This window comes from Microcaecilia unicolor, chromosome 12 (genome assembly GCF_901765095.1).
Source record: "Microcaecilia unicolor chromosome 12, aMicUni1.1, whole genome shotgun sequence".
Taxonomy (NCBI): Eukaryota; Metazoa; Chordata; class Amphibia; order Gymnophiona; family Siphonopidae; genus Microcaecilia; species Microcaecilia unicolor.
In genome coordinates this window covers 77,391,107-77,406,293 of record NC_044042.1, presented here as the reverse complement: position 1 = coordinate 77,406,293, position 15,187 = coordinate 77,391,107, and the positions used below count along the sequence as shown (strand labels likewise).

The following is a 15,187-nucleotide window of genomic DNA, read 5'->3' as shown; positions in this document are numbered from 1 at the left end:
AATTAGTCCACGGTGTACACTAGATCCCGACAGGAGCCTGTTTCGCACTGACAGCTTTGTCAAAGGAAATTCACCGTACACGATGAATTTCCTTTGACACAGCAGTTTGTTATATGGCACAATATAGTATGAACTGTGCCTGACACTGGGAAGTTTGTTGGGGCTCTACTGATTTTTCTTACTGGCATAAGTTCAAGCAAGCGTGTTACAGTTAAGATATTGTGCAACAGAAGAAAATTATAAAAAGAGACTAACACAGTTATTTATGATTTAGCACAGAGCACCAGTTTAATATATTTTTTGAATTCTGTTGCACGTGAGGTGGTAGGGGGCTGTCTATGATTACAAAGTCATCACGGCTGCAGGCACATCACTCATGTGATTGCAATTGCCTTCGTGACTGGATGAGACGTCCCCATAATAAGCAATAACACAGCATGCTGTTTCCACAAATTAGAGATTGTGTATGCCACAGAATATTAAGGTGGAACATTGCCATATAGGACATTTTTTGATTATTTCTAGGATTAGCAGCATAAAATGTATTGTACTGTTTTGGGATCTTGCCAGGTACTTGTGACCTGGATTGGTCACTGTTGGAAACAGGATGCTGGACTTGATGGACCTTCGGTCTATCCCAGTATGGCAATACTTATGTAAGTAATAGTATTAAAGGGGCCGATGAAGAGTTTTGGTGACTCACAGTGGTGAGATCCCCGTGTGAAAAGAGTCATCAGCCAAGGCTCAGGTTAAAATTATGTATTAGTGAGAATGGACTAATTGAAGAAACAGCGTTGGGTTGTAATAGTATGGATAAGAGGTTATACCCCCGCTAAAGTGGTACTTATAACGTGCAAACATATTTTGTGAGCTTCATTAATAAAATTGTTGAAACATAACCCTATTGTAAGTGAAAATTAAGAGTCAGCAGATATTCAGGCACCAAGGAAGAGTTCAGACCAGGGGCATAGCCAGACTTCGGCGGGAGGGGGGACAGAGCCCGAGGTGAGGGGGCACATTTTAGTCTCCCCCCCCTCCCGGCGCCACGGACCCCTGCTACCTTTGACCCCTGGCACTCCTCCCTTTTTGAACCCCCTTCTCGCCGTCGCCAACCCTCCCCCGAGTCCCCCGCCGCCGCCATCAGGTACCTGTGCTGGCAGGGGTCCCCAACCCCCGCCAGCCGAAGTCCTCCTCAGCCAGTCTCCGGGCCGGCGCGTTGCTGCAGCTGATGTGGAAGCCTAGGATTCTGTTTCTTCTGTGTGAGTCGTCTTGATGTCCTGCATGATGACTCACACAGAAAAAACAGAATCTTAGGCTTCCACATCAGCTGCAGCAACGCGCCGGCCCGGAGACCGGCTGAAGAGGACCCCCGCCAGCACAGGTACCTGATGGCGGCAGTGGGGGAGGATTAGTGGCGGCGGGAAGGGGGGGTCAAAAGGGTCGACAGGGGCTAGGGCCAAATCTGGGGGGCCCAGGCCCCCGTGGCCCCACGTAGCTACGCCCCTGGTTCAGACATGCAATCCCGGTGTTTGGAATGTTTGGAAGTAGAAGTGACTTAATAGTTAGAGCAAGGGACTAAGAACCAGGAAAGTCAGGATTCCGTTCCTGCTTCTACTACTGATATTCCTTGTAACCTTAAGAAAGTCATTTTGGGGATAACTCTATAAAGTGGGCATTGCCAATTAAGTCTGGATGGCACTGGTATTAAGAAGGAAGAAGTGTTGAGCTTAAGAAACCAATAGTAATCTTAAGAAGCCAAAAGTAATATAAAATAACCTGGAGAAGAATTCATTCTGGCAATGTGGAAGAAGGAGCTTTCGGGTGGGAATATTCTTGTTCCCAAAGGGACAGACCCATCCACGTTTCAGCCGCTTGTCTGGTAGGATTGTCCTCTATGCTCTGACCTGCTCCTGCAGTCTAGATAACATCAGTGCTGACCTCTTAATCTCAGATCTGTTGGGGGCTCAGTAATAAAATAAGAAGAGGTGCTACAGGACAGGAGTCAGGTGCACTAGCAGAGCCGAGTATGGGGTTCCTGCCCAGTCCTGAACTAGCAAGGGGTACTGCAGGGCAGGACTGAGATGTATTCTGTGTGAGGGAAAGTGTCTCATTTCTGGGAGCGCCACTGAATTCTTGAAGGATGGATACTTATTTACGTGGTAGAATCTGTGAATGGTAAGAGACAACGTTTCAATACACAAACACGTCCTGCCCCATCTGAACTGCATCACCACATAAGCCTGACTTTTCCTAGTGAGCTCAGTAGTAAAGCCAGAACAATTTTTGTGTGCTTCTAAAGCAAAAGCTCAGAGTAGATGCTGAGTTTGCACTAGGGGAGTTGAGGGGATCAAGCTAGATATTGCATTACTCTTTCGTTACTGTTTTCATTCATTGATCCACTCTTTCGGTAGGGCTGGAAGTGGCACAGTCCATCATGCTATTGGCTGGGACAGGAGCGAGTGAATTACAGTGAAGCACGAAAGATCTGCTCAGACTATGGGGCCACTCTTGTCACCATCACCAACAGGTAGGCCCTGGGGCCTGATGTCTAGCAGGAGCTGGGAAGGAATGGGCAATTGCTGAGATCTCTGGCTCTGCTGCTGAGACTAAAGAAGAAGTTCTATTGGTTGGGAATGGATTTGGATTGGATTTGTAGATTTCTTTTTCTGAATTCAAGCTCAAGCAGATTTACATTTAAGGGAATGGTAGTAATGCTGGTATCTTACTTCTGGTTACAGCAAGAGAGCCTGTCACTGGAAGACTTCATGGTTAAGAGCATTGGATGTGCCATGCTGGGTCAGACAAAGGTCCATCAAACCCAGTATCTTGTTTTCCTGTGAGGAAATGCTGAAGCGACTAGGGATTTTCAGCTTAGAGAAGAGACGGCTGAGGGGAGATATGATAGAGGCCTATAAAATGCTGAGTGGAGTGGAATGGGTAGATTTGAATCGCTTGTTTACTCTTTCCAAAAATACAAGAACTAGGGGGAACGAAATGAACCTACTAAGTATTAAATTTAAAACAAATCAGGGAAAATATTTCTTCATTCAATGTGTAATTAAACTTTGGAATTCATTGCCAGAGATTGTGGTAAAAGCAGTTAACTTAGCAGGGTTTAAAAAAGAGTTGGATCATTTCCTAAAAGAAAAGTCTATAAGTCATTATTAAGATGGACTTGAGAAAGGGTTGTTTCTAGGTTAAGCAGCATAAAATCTGTTTTACTCTTTTGGGATCTTGCCAGTTGTGACCTGGATTGGCCACTGTTGGAAACAGGATACTGGGCTTGATGCATCTTCAATCTGTCTCAGTATGGCAATGCTTATATTCTTAACATAAGAATAGCCATACTGGGTCAGACCAATGGTCCATCTAGCCCACTATCCTGCTTCCAACAGTGGCTAATTCAGGTCACAATTACCTGACAGAATCCCAAATAGTAGCACAATTCATGCTACCGATCCCAGAGACAAGTAGTGGCTTTCCCTATGGCTTTCTCAATAGTAGACTATGGACATTTCCTCCAGGAACTTGTCCAAACCTTTTTTAAACCCAAATACACTAACCGCTGATACCACATCCTCTGACGAGTTCCAGAACTTAATTATTCGTTGAGAGAAAAAATATTTCCTTCTGTTCTTTTTTAAAGTAGTACTATGGAACTTCCTTGAGTGTCCCCCAGTCTTTGTACTTTTTGAAACAGTAAAATATCGATTTATGTTTACCCTTTCTATACCATTCAATATTTTGTAGACCACTATCATATCCCCCTTCAGGCATCTCTTCTACAAGCTGAAGAGTCCTAACCTCTTAAGCCTTTCCTCATCTGAGAGGAGTTCCATCCCCTTAATCATTTTGGTTGCCCTTATTTGAACAACATAACATAGTAAATGATGGCAGATAAAGACCTACATTGTCCATCCAATCTGCCCAACTGTCAAACTCATTATCAAGTCATAATTAAACCAACAATGAATGTGATTATAAAATACTTGATCATTGTCTCTCTCTGGCATTTCTGAGCCATAGACTGTAGAAGTCCGCCTGGCCTTGTCCTTAGTTTCCAACTACTGAAGTTGCCATCGACGCCCACTCCATTCAATTCAAATCCGTCTTGTCAATTGCGGGACACAGATCATAAAGGTCTGCCCAGCACTGTCCTCACAGTTCCAAATTACACGAGTTTGTCGAAGCCCTCTCCAGCCAGTGTTAAAGTCTTACAGTTGCGTGACGACGACGATGACTCCAGTGTACACTCTAACAACATTCTTTCGCTTATTCTGCCTGTGGCAGTTAGACAATGAGATTTCAAATTTACCGCCCCTTTGTCACGTGCCAATCGGCTTCCATATTTCGTGCGTACACTTATGCGGAGTCTTTCCTGCAGAGGAGCGGTCTTAAACCATGCATATAAGCAAATCTTGCACTTATCAGTGGTGCGCTAAACTAAAGTTTGTCCCCATAGAAATTGATGGCACCAAAAACGGGACCGAAGTACAGCATGCAGTTAAACAGAGCATGCTCTTACCCAATGTGAACTTAAATGGAGTGCACTGGGTGTATATATATATATATATATATCCTATATAATAATTTGCACCTCCAACATTCTACGTCAGGATGCTTGGGTTCGTAACATCCATTCCCACTCATTGCCCCGCCCTCACGTCAAAACGTAATGACGTCAGACGGCGGAACAATGATGGGGAAGGGAACATTGGAGGCGAGATGATGTCAGGAGGAGAGAATCACGGGACATCGAGGGGAGGGCAGGGCAGAGGAGAATTGATGGACATGGATGGGATGGGAGAACAGTCATATGCACCCCGTTTAAGAGGCTTGGGGAGGCTAAGCTTCCCCAGCCCAACCATGACCTTCCCCTGGCTGCTGCCCCCCACCCCAAACGCAAGCGCTGCAGCCAGGCAGCTCTCGGATGGTCCCTCCGCTCCTTCCCGTCCTCAGCTCCCCAATTGACAGCCCTCCTCTCCGTTCCTACCCCTCCCCCGCGCGTCTTTAACCCTTTTACTTTCAGGCGCAGCGACGGCAGTGAAGAGGACAACACAGCGGGCTCGCCTCCAGCTTCTCCCTTCCCTCACACAGTGTCCCGCCTTCTGCGATGATGCATTTCCTGTTTCCGTGAGGGCGGGAAACTGTGTGAGGGAAGGGAGAAGCTGTGTTGTCCTCTTCACTGCCGTTGCTGCGCCTGAAAGTAAAAGGGTTAAACGTGCGGGGGGGGGGGGAACAGAGAGGAGGGCTGTCAGGGAGCTGAGGGAGGGCAGGGAGAATCGCTGGACATGGATGGGAGGGCAGGGGGAGAAAAGAAATGGCTGGAATTGGAGAGGAGGGCAGCGGAAGAAGAGATCGCTGGAGAGGAGGGGAGGGCAGGGGGAGAGAAGAGATCGCTGGACAGGAGGGGAGGGCAGGGGAGGAGAATTGCTGGACATGGATGGATGGAGGGGAGGGCAGGGGAGAGAGCAAATTTGCTGGACATGGATGGATGGAGGAGAGGGCAGGGGAGAATGAAGAGTTGCTGCTGGACATGGATGGATGGAGGAGAGGGCAGGGTAGAATGGAGAGTTGCTGCTGGACATGGATGGATGAATGGGGGCAGGGGAGAGAAGAAATTTGCTGGATATGGGTTGATGGAGGAGAGGGCACGGAAGAATGGAGAGTTCCTGGACATGGATGGAGGGGAGGGGAGGGCAGGGGAGAGAGGAAATTTGCTGGATATGGGTGGATGGAGGAGAGGGAAGGGGAGAATGGAGAGTTGCTAGACATGGATGGATGGAGGGGAGGGAAGTCAGGAAGGAGATGCACATGGATGGAGGGGAGGGAAGAGAGGAGAAATGTTGGACATGGATGGAGTCTGCGTACTCTTTATCTTTTAAAAAATACTATAAATAAAAATCACAAAAAAAGAAATATTAAAACAAAAAAAAAAAACATAGATAAAACAATCCGTATCTCATATCCCTGGAGCATATTACTCATTATACACCCTTCCCAATTATTACTTATCATGACAGAACATTTCTCCTAACAGTTCCCTTAAAAACATGATGACTTTGCTAGTGCCCGTTTCATTTGTGTGAGAAATGGGCCTTTTTTACTAGTATATATATATATATGAGACTGGGAGTTGATGAAACAGTAAACCTAGTTATGAATGGGTTGTGTGAAGTGTGAATGGCTTATGTGTATATGGGACTGGGGATTAATGGGTTGTTTGTATATATGAGACTGGGATTTGATAACCCAGCAAGCCCAAGTATGAATGGGTTGTCTATATATGGGACTGGGGATTAATGGGTTGTGTATATATATGGGAGTGGAATTGATGATCCAGTAAGCCTAGGTATGAATGAGTTGTGTACATGTGTGTGTAAATAAGGCCTATACAGTTCATAAATGTTACTGCCCTGACTGTGACACAGGTTTGAACAGGCATACATCAGTAGCCAGCTTTATGGTTCAGATGGTGAATATTTCTGGACAGCACTGCAGGACCTGAATCAGACTGGGATCTTTCGCTGGCTGAGTGGTGACGATGTCATGTTCACTCACTGGAACCGTGACCAACCAGGTACAGTCCACTGTGCAGGGAGGATGGGAGGCACTTTCACAGAAGTGGTAGAGGCTTGCATTCTTCCACTGACATGCTGTCTCTCACTTTCACCTTCATTAACATCTCGCTGTTTTCCATCTCCATTAATTCCCTCTGTGTCATGTCATCTTCTTCCTTGTCCATCCCTCTACCTTGTGCTCACCATCTCCGTCTTTTATTAACCGTCTCTCTGTCCCCGTCTCATTCCCTCTTCGCAGGTTTTGGCAATGACTAATGAAGTGTCTCTTGATGGATTCTGGCAGTTGGCTATCTCTTTGCAGGTTATAACAGAGGTGGTTGTGTAGTATTAGCTACAGGCCGTTCCACGGGACTATGGGAAGTCAAGGATTGTACCAGTTTCCAGGCCAGATACATCTGTCGGCAATCTTTAGGCACCCCCGTGAACCCTGAGCTACCAGTGCCATACCCTACCCCCAGCCTGACAGGTACCTGCCCCCAAGGGTGGAGCTCTGGACCCAACCTTCGGCACTGTTACAAGGTGAGAGCATGTAGTATCCCCCATTTTGCCTGAAGAACAACCACAAGAAGAAAGCAGGAAATCTCCTGAGCTCATATTATATCTCAGAGTGTTCACAATCCTAGTCCTGCAGCCTGGAGCTCATTAATTGTCCTGAGTGAGTGTGTGTGTGTGTGTTTGTGCGCCTGCATGTAAACACATAATTGTAGGACAGTAGTTCAGGCTGTGAATCAGAGGCATAGCTACAGGTGGGCCTGGGTGTGCTTGGGCCCACCCATTTTGGGCTCAAGCCCACCCAACAGCTGTGCACCCTTGACAGCGCTGGCTTGGAGGTTCCTGCGGTCCTGCATTTCCCTCCCTCTGTCCTTTAACAAGCATCTCTCTCTTGAAAGTGTCACCGGCAGCTATTCCCACTCACTGCCTGTGGCTGACCCAGAGCCTGTCATCTGCTGTGTCCCACCCCACCCCCCCCCCCCCCCCCCACCTCAATGCTGCAACTTCCTTTTTCTACCTGGGAGGAAGATGGTAGATGGGATACTTCCGGGTCAGTGGCAGGCAGCCTGTGGAAATCATTGTCAATGCTGGTGACCCTTTCAAAAGAGAGACGCTTGTTAAGGCAGACAAGGGAATATCCAGAGAAGTGCTGAAGAGAGGAAGGGAAGCTAGGGGGGGAATTGTTAGATATGGGGGTGGAGAGGTGGGAAGGAAAGAGATACTGCATGAGGTAAGGGAAGAGAGGGGGAGAATTACTGGGGTGGGGTGGGGTGGGGTGAGAGAGAGAAGGAAGATGCTGCACTGGGGGATGACTGGTGAGAAAGGGAGAATTGTTGGACATGGGGTTAGAGGGCAGAAAGAGAGAGATGTGGAAAAGGGATGAGAAAGAGAGAAATATTGGAGGGTAGGGAGGGAGAGATGCTGCATGGAGGTGGGGAGAGGGTCAAGAGAAGGAGAAATGTTGGACATGGGGATGGAGAGGAGGGAGGGAGGGAGAAAAGTAGCACAAAGGGGAGAGAGAGGGAAATGTTGGCATGGGGGTGGACAGGGGAGAAGGAGAAGAGGGGAGAAATATTGGACATGGTGGTGGAGGGGAGGGAGGGAGAGATATTGTATTGAAGGGGGGAACAGAGAAATGTTGGACCCGGGGAACAAGAGAGGGAGAAACAGAGAGAGAGAGAATGAGATGGTGGATAATGGGAGAGAGGGAGAAATGTTGGACATGGAGTGGAGGAGAGGGAAGGCGAGATGCAGAGGAGGTGGAAGAGGAGAAAGAGGGAGATGTTGGATCCAGGGGCAGAAGGGAGTGAGGGAGAGATGCTGGACAGTGGGAGTGAGGAAAGAGAAAGGGAGAAATGCTGGACCTTGGGGAGGGAGCATGAGGGAAGAGAGGTCAGGAAGATGTCAGGCTACGAGGGCAAGGAGGGGAGAAAGAAGGAGCAGCTGCTGGGCTAGAAGGGTAGAGGGAGGAAGACGCTGGGAATGGTGCAATCATATGGGAGAGGCCAGGAGGGAGAGGAGGGGGTGACAAGAAAACAAATGAAAGGAGGATAATGCTTACAGGGGTATAAATATGGTAATGGGGAGTATATTAAAGATGAAAGGGAATGGAAGACTGGGAAAGGAGTGAGATGGAGAATGGGAAAGCTAGTGAGTGAGATAAGAAAATTTGATAGGTAGCTGAAAAGTAAAAAGGAGGAGAAGGGTGAGAAAGAGGGTGAAATGTGATTGGACAGAGGCAGAAAAGAAAAAAAAAGAGAGGGTAGAGCTAAAAAGGAATGATCAGTGTGTCAGAGGCAGGTTTAGTGAGGGAATGGAACAAGACAGGAGAGAGGAGAAAAGACAATGGACAGCAGCTGCTTGAAGGAGAATTAGCAGAAGACAGACTGGGAATCAAAAAAGATAAACTGAAACCAACATAATGGAAAAATGAATTTCCAGACAACAAAGGTAGAAAAAAAGCATTTTATTTTGAATGTTTTAAATGGAAAATGCTAGCTTTGGAAAATGATCATAGCAGATGTCTTTCTATTGCGTTCAGTAGAAAAGGAAATGCATTTCTATTTTTATTTCTCCAATGTTGCAGAACATGCCAAGTTTAGGGCCCTGTTTACTAAGCCATGTTATAGGCATGTTAGCGTCTTTAACGCATGTTAACCACGTATGTGTGTTAACTGTGTACACGCCTACAATAGCCCTATGGGTGCCTACACAGCACGTGCGCTAATTCTAGGCAAGTTAAAAACGCTAACGCGCCTTAGTAAACAGGGCCCTTAATTTCTTGGGGTTCCCAGTTCGATTTTTGTTTACATATTTTTATTTCTAATTTATGATCCCTTGTTCTATATTTGCTGAGGGTCTGTCGGTGTGATAGTAATCATAAAACAAAAAACCCACGGGGATTAATTCTACTCAAAAAAACTAATACATACATCCTCATACAAAATTGTTAAAAATTAAAAACATCCAAGACTAAAAAAATGCATGCAGTAAGCTGGGCTGGCTAATAAAGTATCTTCATACCACTGTCATCCAAACAAATATACTGAATATCTTCTTTCGACATCAAAAATCTTTAATCAACAGTCAAAAACACAATGTTTTCATTTTCTTCAAGGGTCCCGAGTAGACTTAATCCCCTATAGTTAGATTGCTTGACTTTTATGAATTAATATTTTGAATTTTTCAGTTTAGGATTGAATGTTTATGGTATTTTAAGGTCTGTCTGTATTGTTTTAAATGTATTGGATTATGGATGTTATGTTGTATTCCACCTAGAATCCCAAAGATAGTGTGGAATATAAATTTTGAAAATAAATAAAATGATTTCCTATTTGTTTTTTTTTTTATATATTTCCTCTTGTTGATTTTGATTGGTATGATAGTAATAGCAGATGGTGAGACTGACGGGGAGGCAGGGCGAAGAGGGGATCGGGAGCCCTCCCTTTATTTTCTGACCTGGGCCCTAACATGTCTAACACCTGGCTGTAGCTGGTGAGGACCTCTTCCAAAGGTGACCAGAACTTCCTTCTACCAAGTTCTGCAGTCGTGGCAGCATCCTTGAGCCAATGACAACTAAGCATGTGTGGGATGCCAGCACTGGAGGCTCAGGGATGTTGTTGTTGTCTGCCAAACTTGTTAAAAGGGAGTTATGGCCACCTTCGGAGGAAATCTTTACCTGACAGATCTTAGGGATCCTCATTAGCTAAAGTTTTGAGTGGGGGTAGGGCGGGGCTGAGAACATTTTGGGCCCACCCACTTTGGGCTCAAGCCCACCCAAAATTGGTTGTCTAGTTACACCACCGCTATAGTTATGCTTTGCCTTGACTACTGCAATGCATTATATTTAGGATTGCCACAACATTCCCTTTGTTCATTGCAATTGCTCAGACCGCACTGTCTCAGGTGGTAACTTAACACTCCATGATTGAGTCATGTTACACCAATTTTGAAATTGTTACACTGATTACTAATTGAGCAACATATTAAATTTAAAATTTTGATATTGCTGTATAAATCATTGAGCATCGATGCTCTTTTGGCTATCGCATCATCGTTGAAAATTTATAAACACATTTTTTGGGATCTATAAATCAGGGTCTGTTAGATGTTTATTATTTATGTATTTGTTACATTTGTATCCCACATTTTCCCACCTATTTGTAGGCTGAATGTGGCTTACATAGTACCGGAGAGGTGTTTGCAGACTCCGATGTAAACAAATACAAAGTGATATTGTGGTAAGATAAAGCTCATGTGGCACAGTCACATTAGGGAATCGTACAACAGTAGAGTTGAGTTATGTCCATTACGTACTTTAGTTTTGTTGTGTTGCAGAGTTTTGTGGTGTGGTGTTGTGTTGCAGATGTTCCATCTTTCCATCTGATTCACCTTGACAGTTCTCACCCTAAAATGTTTACAGTTGCTAGACCTCTGTTATGGAACTCATTGACACAAGAAACAAGATTCCAGCATTGTTATCTTTCTGTAAAGGTCTTAAGGCTTATTTTTCTTAGACTAACTTTTGGTGATGATGGTTGATTTCTGTTTTTACTCCCAGGACATGTCCATTAATCTGGCCTAACCTGATTTTATGTTTCTATTTTACATATATGTTTTAATCTGTTTTAAATTCTTTTGTGTGTGTTGTATTATTATTACTACGGACGTATTTTTGTACACTGCATAGACTAGTACGATACAGCAGTATATAAATTTGTAAATAAATAAATAAAGATGCTGTTTCATCCTATCTGCCACACCAGGTGTTCCACTCAGAAAAGCTCCAGGAGAAGAAGACCTGGATGCAGGCACAGGTGTATTGCCGGGAGCTGGGGGCCCATCTCCTCAGTATTGGCAGTATGGATGAGGAGCATTTTGTGGCTCACCTGCTCAACAAGAATTTTGGGTGAGGAGCAGACAGTAATTATATGTGCACACATGAAGTTCAATGTCTCTATTTGTGCATTCCTGTGCCAGACATGCATGGGGCTGTGTAACACACAAGGTTCCATCACACATGTAGTTGGAACTCGTCATGCATCCTTCTTTTGATGATGTCACAGTGGTCTTTAGGATGGGGAACTTGTGATGTCACAAGCAGTGCATTATGACATCACAGATCAGTCCAGGGAGATGATAAAGGGGTAAGATTATCTGCAGCTTGGACACTGACTCCCTGTCATGTGACTTACATTTGACCAGTGAATCGGAGTCCGAGATTCATGAGCAGTACTGGTTCTGGATTGGCTTGAATAGACGAAACCCTGGAGGGGACAGAAGCTGGACATGGAGTGATGGCCATGGGGTGAGTGGTGATGTGGTTGTCATTGCTATGGTCAAAGAGGTGACTGTTGCACTGGGCATGCAGAACGTCAATGAGAATAAGAGTTTCTTGCACAGAGTTTGCTCTACGGTCTGATGAGAATGGAGGAATCAGAAAATAAGTCACCACCCTGCCATCCTTGAGAAGGGTTGGGAACTAGAGACTGCCTCCTCAGAAAGAGCTGGGTGGCCAGAAGCACACTCCCGCTTTTATAAGTTATTGAGTGTTACAAATAAGAGGAAAAACAGGAGGGGTTCAAAGGTTATGGGAGTATGGCCTAGAAGGTACTCTTGCCCCCAAACAATGAGAAACTCCGTGGTCCAAACAGATATATATCACGATAAACCAAGGCCACCCAATCAATTGTGAAGGTGGGTTGGCTCTCAGAGCACTGTGGAATCTGGTAACGACTGCCACATTTTTCAGTGAGAAACAGGGGCGTAGCCAGACCTCACGTTGGGAGGGGGCCAGAGCCCGAGTTTGGGGGCACAATTTGAGTGCCACCCCACCGCCATGCCTCGCCTCCTCACCCCCTCCACTGCCTCACCCCCTCACAAACACATACCTTTGCTGGCCGGGGTCCCCAACCCCCACCAGCCAAAGCCTTCTTCAGCGTGGTCTCTGGCGCAGCTGCGTTCGCTGCCTGCCCCCTGCTCTTCTTTCTTCTTGCTCCTCCTGTGCACGCTGACGCTGAGCGGAGACCATGCTGAAGAAGGCTTCAGCTGGCGGGGGTTGGGGGACCGCCGCCAGCCAAACCAGGGGCCCGGATGAAATTTGCGGGTGCCCAGGCACCCATGGCCACCTCGTAGCTACGCCCCTGATGAGAAACATAATAGATGCTGGATTTGTCAAACCAAAGTGGGTATGCTCCCAAGGTTGATATTACTGTGTAAATTTAAGACAATTCTGGGCAAAGTATGTGGAAGAGAATCTATCAAGTGATGAACTTCCAGACACCATTAACCTTTCAAACAGTCATCTGGAAGTCACTAGGGTTAGAGGTGGATTTAAACAAGGAACACTCCTATTTAATAGCTTTCATGCCCTTAATCGCCTGAAAGGTTATTGTAAACAACTGGAAAAGCCCCATTCACTAGGAAATGAACGCATGTGAAACTTGCTGTATTTATATAGGAAATGTGAAGGAGCAGCAGCGAGTTAAGATAAAAGCAATGTAAGATCCCCCAATATGCAAAGCAATTTAAACAGCCTGGAGAGGCTCCTGGCCATTTAAAGCGCATGCCTGTGGGTAACCATGAATATTCAGCAGCACTTAACTGGTTAAAGGTGCTGAAAATTTGCGATTAGCGCCTGAGCCAAAACTAACTTGTGGCCGTTCCAGGCGTGGCATTGGCACTTATGCAGTGAAGAGACGATATTCAGCCCTTAACTGCTTAAAATGAACCGTATAAGTTGGGCCACATAAAAAGCAGTCCTGTCTTACACAGTTCATCTTATGCGGTTAAAGGCTGAATATTGCACTTAACCGCATAAAATTTAGCAGCCAACGCATAACCAGATATTCAATGCCAATGGTGGACATAAAAACAGGGTAGTTCGGCTTAGTATTTGAGAATGTGTACAGCTCTGTTATTAATGTTAAAACTTAATAAAAAGATTTGAAAACAAAACTCTTTATAATATGATTGGGTTAAGGACCTCTCAGTTGGTTTCCCATTCTTTTCTTGGTACCTTTTGGTTCTTCTATCATGATCGCCAAAACCATAAGAAACCAGGCTGATGGTGATAGTAGATCCATAGTTCCTTTTTTTTGTGGGGAAGATATTGGGTGGATGGGATTGGGGGGAGGGGGAGGGGGAGGAGAGGAACTCATACCCCCGGTGATATTCTGCGGGGGATAACTGGCTATCTCCCACTGAATATTGCCGATTAGAGGCTAGCAGATAGTTGATTATATCGTCTGATATAACAGACTATCCGCTATTTTTAAAGCCAGTTTAGCGGCCAAATTTGGCTGCATGAAAACGTGGGATGCTTTTGGCCGGTTTAAAGATAACTGGCTAGCGCTGATTATTGGCTTAGCCGGTTATCTTTAAAGCAGATATTCAGTGCTGGTCACCGGAAATGGCCCGGCATTCATTATCCGGGCTTAGTACCGACCATAGGAGTTAGCTGGTCTAACTCCCCTGGTCTGAATATCGGCCCCATTGTCTCGTTTATATTGTACCATATTTGCATTGGATGTGGCATGCTTAGACCTATGAAATTTAATAATGCAATATACAAATAAGGAAAGAGAAGGGAAGTTGAGGGCGATATCTTAATTTAGAAAATATTGAATAGTTTGGTATTGTATTTTATTGTTTATATGTTTGGATGTTTTTCCTCACAAAAACACGAAATTGGTATTTTAAAGGATATTCCCTCCATCTTTCATCTCCTTGGGTCCTTGGAAGTGTCCTGTTGATCACGCTACTCCTTTGTCCCCGCCATTAGCACACGACCATTAAGTAAAATTAGCACATGAGCCCTTTGCAGGCGATAAGGGCTCACTTGCAAATCTTGCACTAATATCCATTACTGCTCATAAAACTTTTCCTCTTTCTTTATATGTTAACATCAAAATTATTTTAAGAATCTCTAAATATGCTTTTTTAGAGCATTATTCAAACATAATTTCATCAGTAGTCAAGACTACTGTGGCAGTCTATTGTCAGGGTCCAAAAGCCGATGATGGCCTGCCTTCTACACTGCATCTTCAGGCCTGTTAAATATATTTGATAAATATCGTGGCAAAATGAGTACTGACTAAGTCAAGCTAGCGGCTGCCGCATGGCAATGCTGACAGTGAATGAGCTGCTACCAGGGCTTAGTAAACAGGGGGGGGTAAGTTAAGTTTGAATACTTTTCATAAAAAGTATATTTTGAGGTTGCTACAATAATTTTGGATTTTTGGTACATTAATTTATTTGGGTTTTTTCATGATGGAAATTTGGTTCTATCATCACCTAAGTTTGGTTAACCATGCACACAACAGACATTATCCACCTTCCCCTCTTCCCTCCCTCACTCCACCATGGTTTCATGTCTCCCTCCTTGCAGTACGCCTACAACAACTTTGACCGTAGTAGCCATGATGACGATGACATCCGTATCTGTGTGGTGCTGGACCTGGCATCCTTGCAGTGGATGGCGCTGCAGTGTGAGACACAGCTGGATTGGATCTGTAAGCTCCCCAGAGGTAGGGGCTGGGATGGAGGCGGGTGGCATTGAGCTGGCACAGGGAGCATTCCCAAGCACCCCTGGAATACCATCTGAAGATGGCAAG

General features: G+C 45.3%; 1 protein-coding gene across 1 annotated transcript in view; it reads left to right on the top strand.

Annotated features, from left to right (window-relative positions):
* MRC2 (mannose receptor C type 2) overlaps window positions 1-15,187 on the top strand; it is a 128,739-nt gene that overhangs the window by 75,293 nt on the left and 38,259 nt on the right. Inside the window, exons 10-15 of the mRNA XM_030220735.1 lie at window positions 2,412-2,527; window positions 6,432-6,580; window positions 6,883-7,100; window positions 11,339-11,481; window positions 11,778-11,880; window positions 14,962-15,100. Of these exons, the coding sequence (XP_030076595.1) occupies window positions 2,412-2,527; window positions 6,432-6,580; window positions 6,883-7,100; window positions 11,339-11,481; window positions 11,778-11,880; window positions 14,962-15,100 (868 nt within the window). The remainder of the gene's footprint in view (window positions 1-2,411; window positions 2,528-6,431; window positions 6,581-6,882; window positions 7,101-11,338; window positions 11,482-11,777; window positions 11,881-14,961; window positions 15,101-15,187) is intronic.